Source organism: Thrips palmi, unplaced genomic scaffold (assembly GCF_012932325.1).
Source record: "Thrips palmi isolate BJ-2018 unplaced genomic scaffold, TpBJ-2018v1 HiC_scaffold_17, whole genome shotgun sequence".
NCBI lineage: Eukaryota > Metazoa > Arthropoda > Insecta > Thysanoptera > Thripidae > Thrips > Thrips palmi.
The window spans coordinates 8,054,233-8,060,232 of record NW_023144626.1 but is presented as its reverse complement, the minus strand read 5'-3'; the positions used below and the strand labels follow the sequence as shown (position 1 = coordinate 8,060,232).

At 60.7% G+C, this 6,000-nt stretch overlaps 1 protein-coding gene across 1 annotated transcript in view; it reads left to right on the top strand.

Moving 5' to 3' along the window:
- LOC117643996 (neurexin-1) overlaps positions 1-6,000 on the top strand; it is a 56,080-nt gene that overhangs the window by 20,827 nt on the left and 29,253 nt on the right. Inside the window, exon 3 of the mRNA XM_034383183.1 lies at positions 3,878-4,013. Coding sequence (XP_034239074.1) covers positions 3,878-4,013 — 136 coding nt within the window. The remainder of the gene's footprint in view (positions 1-3,877; positions 4,014-6,000) is intronic.

Here is a 6,000-nt window from a genome sequence, read left to right as displayed (position 1 = left end):
GAGTCGAGCTCTCGCTTTTAATTTCAATAACTGACATCGCGCGGGCTGCTCGTCGCGTCCGCTGCGTGGCGACTGCGGATGAGGCGGGGGAATAAAAGAAAAGCGGCAAAAATACGCGAAAAATAACAGAAATAACAGGAATGACGGGGGAAGTCGGCCGGCCGAGCGAAATGAATCCGAAATGTAATTACTGTGTAGAGACGAGAGCAGCGGATAGACGCGGACTGGGCCGATCCCTTGGTTCTCCCGCGTGGCGTGCTGCGTGCGGAAGCAGGCACAGCGGACTGATTCCGAGAGTCGTTTTCGTCGCTCTGTCTCGCTCGCTCTCATGGGGCGTCCCCTAGAGGTGCGAGGGAGACAGAGCGACGAAAACGACTCTCGGAATCGTCAGTCTGCAGGATGCATCGACCCGCGAGCACGTCGACGTGGACGCGAGGGACGCGACGTGGACGTCACCGACGGGGCCAATGACTGTCGTGCTGGTGCCTGTCACACCACCGCACACACTCCTCGCTCTGTCTCTCTCCCACTCACGGAGTTAGCCGCAAGTAGCCGTAGAGGTGCGAGAGAGACAGAGCGAAGCGCGGGCGGCGGAGTCGCTCGACAGGTGCCAAGCTCGGCTCGGCGGCGCGGCAGGCCAGGCTAGGCAAGGACGTGACATCCGGACCGCTGTGGACTTCCTAAACAGGACCCGAATCAAACTCCAACTCTCGTGGCGGTTTGATTCGACTCCCATCATTCGACGTCCGTAGAGCGTAAGCGCGTCAGTGCTTCGGTTGCCTTTACTTCTGGCCCACTGTGCGGCCCACAGCTCATTGAACACCGACGCGCCCCGCGGCGAGAGAGAGAGAGAGAGAGAGAGGAAGAGGGGGGGAAACGACCCAATGCGCCCCATCGAGTGGAGAGCGTCGATTAAAGAGATTCGTCTTTTTTCCACTTCCTCTCTTCCTGTCCTCTCCTCCGACACACGGGGAATGTATTCCCGACCCGCAATCACGGGCCTTGTTCCGCGTCCTCCTCCCTTCCCCTTCCCTTTCTCTCTCTCTCTCTCTCTCTCTCTCTCTCTCTCTCTCTCTCCCCTCTGTCTCTCTCGCTCGCCTCCTTGCTCACATACGGCTTGCTAATGTGGCGTCCCGGCCCGTTCCGTGCCGGCGTCCCCGTGTGGACCGCGTCGGGAATAATGATGGAGCGAGGCGGGGACGGCGACGGGACGCCACGAGACTCGGAGTGAAAATCAATAAGGGACGCGCACTGTAAAGCCAACCGCGCTGCCTGCCAGCCCCGCCAGCCCCGCTTCCCATTCCGCTCCATGATTCCGGAGGCAGGCAAACGCGACGTGCGGTGGGTTGCATCGTTTGAAAAGAAAACCGACACACACGCGCGCTTTTTGCGCGAGTTGTCCTTTTAGCGGCCAGACCGACTTTCATGTTTTTTAACTGGGTCGACGTTGTCGGATCGCCGGGCGGTGCGGAGCAGGGGAAGGGGGAGGGGGGAGGTGGCGGAGGCGGGCTGGTGGAAAATTCACGTGACGCGCGTTCAATATTGCAGGAGAAACGGCGCGCTGATTTCAGGGAAACTTGAAGGGGCGAGGGGGGGGGGGGGGCAGGACCCGTATTAAACTACGAACCCCCATTATGTTTTCTTCGGCTGGAATTATAATGATACGGCCCAGAAGGACAATGACACTCACTCCTTTTCACAGACACACACACATCAAAGCTCACACACACAAACACACCGCTGGCCTTTGGATGTGAGGTGCCCCTCAGCCCGCGCTGCAGGTGCACGACACAGGGGGTTCGTTTCTCACGAGGCGCGCCAGACAGAGGGGCCGCTCCATTCCCTGCGCAAAACAGTTGAATAAGTAAGAAGTCATTAGGGCGAGATCGAAGCGGAAGAGAGCGAGAGAGAGAGAGAGAGAGAGAGAGAGGAAGAGAGAGAGAGAGAGAGAGGCCGGTGCAGCAAGGAGGTAGGAGGAGGTGGTGGAGGAGGAGGAGCAGGAGGAGCTGGAGGAGGAGGTGGAGGATGCCGAGACACACCAGGACGTGGACGGGGAGGTGGAGGCGAAGATGAATTCCTCCGCACGGTGGCCTGGCTTATTCATGGCCTTGCCTTCAAGGCCTTCAAGGCCCTGCTCTGCTCCTGGTCAGGCAGGCGACCGGGCGGGCGCCTTGCGGGGCCTAGATCGCTCCGCCCCGCCCCGCCTCGCCCCGCCCGAGGTGCCTGAGTTGTGGCGTGTATCGCATAATAACAGAGCCTGCACCCCGGCGGCCCGGCCGACGCCCGGCCGAGGCCCGGCCACTAACTCATCCAGCGAGCGATCCAGTCGTATAATTACGGCTTAATTTTATCCTGCGTTTTCGTTTCCACGGGCCAGGTTAGCGGTTCGAGTCCCGGCCGGGGCCGCACACATTTCCATGAGGCCAAGTGAGGGTGGCGTCGCCGGCGCCGCCTGTCGATTCCCCCTTTAATTAAAGTTTGCCTGTAACGTGTTGGCCTGCGCTGGCCGCGCGCCAGCACAGTCGGGAGTTGTTTGCGGCCTGGGCCTGGGCCTGCTGGGCCCGGCGTCCTGGTCCCGGCCCCTCGGAGCAGGCGCGTGAAAAAGCGTCGCGGTGCGGCGGAGCTTAGGTGAAAAACAGCCAAAGTGATAATGGGCCTCCGAAAAAGCCCCTGGCTTTCAAAAAGAAAAAAAGCAGGTGAAAAAAGCTGGGTTTGTTATTTGTGCTAAAATAAACCAAACATAGAGTCAACAACAGAAGACCAGCCGCAAAACTAACAAGGGGTTTGTTGCTCCTTTTACCGCCTTTGAAACTCCCAACCCCGGCAGCGGCCACAATAATAATGCATTGTAAGCGCGGCTTGAATGGCGCGGGGAAAAGCGGGATTCAAAATGCAAATGGTGGGTTGGCGTGGCGTGGCGTGGCGGGGCGTGGCGGGGCGGGGCGGGGCGGGGCGGGGTTGCTGTTTGAATAAAGAGATCTGGTGACCGCGGCGACCTAGTTCCGCCCTACCTGTAGGGCAAGGGACGCAGGGACGCAGCGGGCCGGACAAACTCCGGTAGGACCGCCACGCCACTAGAAACTCGGGACGTCCGGTCCGGACTGGAGGACTGGAGGACTAGAAGGGTGCTAATTGGCGTCCGGGACGCTGCAGCAGACTCATTCCGAGAGTCGTCGCTCTGTCTCTCTCCCGCTCATCCAGCGTGCCGTATAGGTGCGAGAGAGACAGAGCGACGAAAATGACTCTGATTCAGTCTGCAGGGGCGAGGACGACTCGCAATTCTGGACAGATTTTGAACCCGACTGCCTTCAAGTGGGGCTTGCGTCGAACGCATGAGAGTACCACTGGATTGCTCTTGGAACGACGAATCCAACGGTGTCGTGCTCGAGTCGAGTCCCGCTTTGTTGGGGACAGTCCTGCTAAAATTGCGCGGTCGGTCCGCTGCGCTGCGCCCGCTGCCTTTCATTCCATTTCATTCCGCCACACAATCGGGCGCCGAGTATTGAGCGCACCTCGTTGTCAACCAACTCTGTTGTGTCAAAACAAAAATGGAGCTACCCAACAACAAAAATACCTCGACTTGTTTATTGAAACGAGCAGCGGGTGGCGGAGAGAGGAGAGAGAGAGAGAGAGAGAGAGAGAGAGAGAGAGAGAGAGAGAAGAGAGAGAGATCCGTTTTTGCGCGCCAGCTGCAGGTCCGCGTTATCGGCACCACCGCGCGCGGCCATGGCGCTGCCGTGCTCGCGATCGGACATTGGCGCGGTGCATTGGAACCATTGGAACCATTGGGACAGGGCCGCGGCACTGCTATACACGGGCTTTGCGTGTGCAAACGGAACGGGCCGATAACGCTCTTGTTGTTGCTCTTGTTGTCCAGGGGCTGCGCGGCAACGCGACGGACGCGTGCGAGGAGCGCGACCCGTGCCAGCACGGTGGCATCTGCATCTCCACGGACAGCGGGCCCATCTGCGAGTGCAGGAACCTGGACTTCGAGGGCACCTACTGTGAGAAAGGTAAGTGGTCGTGCCACCGTCACCAGCGGGCTCATCTGCGGCGGCCAAAAAACTCTAAACGCGTTTTGAGTTCCAGAGTCGCCAAATAGGACTCGAACCGAACGTGTGACCCCATCAATGGATTGCTCTCCGAACGAGGCATCCATTGGTGGGGTCACACGTTCGGTTCGAGTCCTGTTTAGCGACTCTGGAGCTCAAAACGCGTCTGGAGTTTTGTCCACCTGCGCCGCTCTTCCTGCCCACTGTGTGGGCGTCGGGGTCACGCAGCGACCCCGGCCCGGCGTCGCGCCAGCCATGATTATTAGTCGATCGCCTCCACCGGAAATGAGAGGGCACGACTTCCGGTCGGCGTGGCGTGCCGGGCCGGCCTTGACGGAGTGCGACAGCGGCACAGCTCAAAGCACGATGTCCAATTACCGAGGAAATTCCCGAGACGGCCACGACTGGGAGCGCGCTCAGCCCTGCCCGGCTCGGCCCGGCCCGGCCTAGAAGGGCTGCTGCTTCGCGGCCGTGCTCGGCTCGGCCCGCGGCTCCGCTCGGCTGCAGGCAGGCTCGCCCCCATTCCTTATTGAGGGATCAAATTACAAGTTTGAGTCGGGACGAAAAGGCGAAAGGGGGCGCGCCTGTTAACGTCTGTCCGTTAACGGGAACGGGGCCGCGGATCGGGCGAAGCGAGGCTAGGGGCGAGGCCTATAGTTTTCATCTCGGCCGCTCGGCAACAGGAAACTCGGCCGGCTTTTCAAATTTTTACTTTGGCGGCCGTGTAGCGGACGGCCTTATGTTGGCCGTGCGTCCCCAAGAGGGGCCTCCCCTCCCGTCCCACCCCCCCCCCACTGCCCCGCACGCGTGCGTAGCGTTCCCCGGGGAGCGACACAATGTCCTACTGCGAGGGTCGCCCTTCCAGCGTTCCAGGCTTCCAGTGTGCCACCCCCTCCGCGTTGCAGCGCCCTGCAGGGATGCGGCCCGATCCTTGGCCGCCGCGGGGGCGGAGAGCAGGGAGTGCCAACTTACGAAAACAAAAACTACAAATCTGGTCGTGAATGCGACGGGGATGACTTAATTTTAAAATAACAGCATCCGAACGTTGCTTTCTCTTTTGCATCTCGCTTCTGACGACGATCCACGTTGACGAGGTTTGGCCGCCCGTGATTGGGAATTTTTTTGTCAAGTTGGCACTCTCGGCCAGCGCCCCGAGCGACCGCCCACTGGCCGCATCGTCGCATCATCCTCCTTTGGGCTGCGCTGAGCCGAGCTGAGCCGCGGAAAGTTAGGCGGACATGGACCGAGCGGTGGAACGGCCGGGCGGCGGGGCGGGGCGTCTGGGGCCGAATTTAAACTCGCAGTTTGGTCCGCTCAGCGCTGGCGACAAGCTAGGGGGCGTGCACGCCGCGCGAATTGCTGTATACCCTGGCAGGCCAGGCCGACCCACTGGGAGTTTTCGCTGACTTTGGGCTGACGGGCCGAATACCATAGTGGGTGTCCCTTAAGCTTGGAGGGAGTGAGTACAAGATTGGGCTGTTGCTGCCGATCGGAAAATTGGTAGCTCGGTTGACGCGGTACGAACGTGTTGTTCAATCATCCCACTCACCGACGAGTCGAAACAGAGCCTCCTTCACTCTCGATTTTCAAAATAGGTTTCCGATACGATCGAAATTTTCCGTCTATCTTTCGATATCGAAATGCGTTTCGACGAATCCGCTTCTGGCTGGGCACGATTCGCGATGCCTCGAGCACACATACGGTGGTGGGGGTGCAGCCATAAGCCGTGGTCTCGGCATTCTTGGCCATCTCCGCTCCGCCGCGGGGCTCTGGCCGCAATATCGCCGGGCACGGCCTCGGCGCCGCGCCGGCCTCGGCACTGCCCCGGCCCCGGCCATCCGGCGGCGAGGCCGAGGCCTGGCCGAGCCCCGAAGCCCCGCGGCACGGGGCCAGAGCCGGGGAGGCGCCAAACTCAGACGGGCCGAGAGCCTGAGCGGCCCGAGGCCGC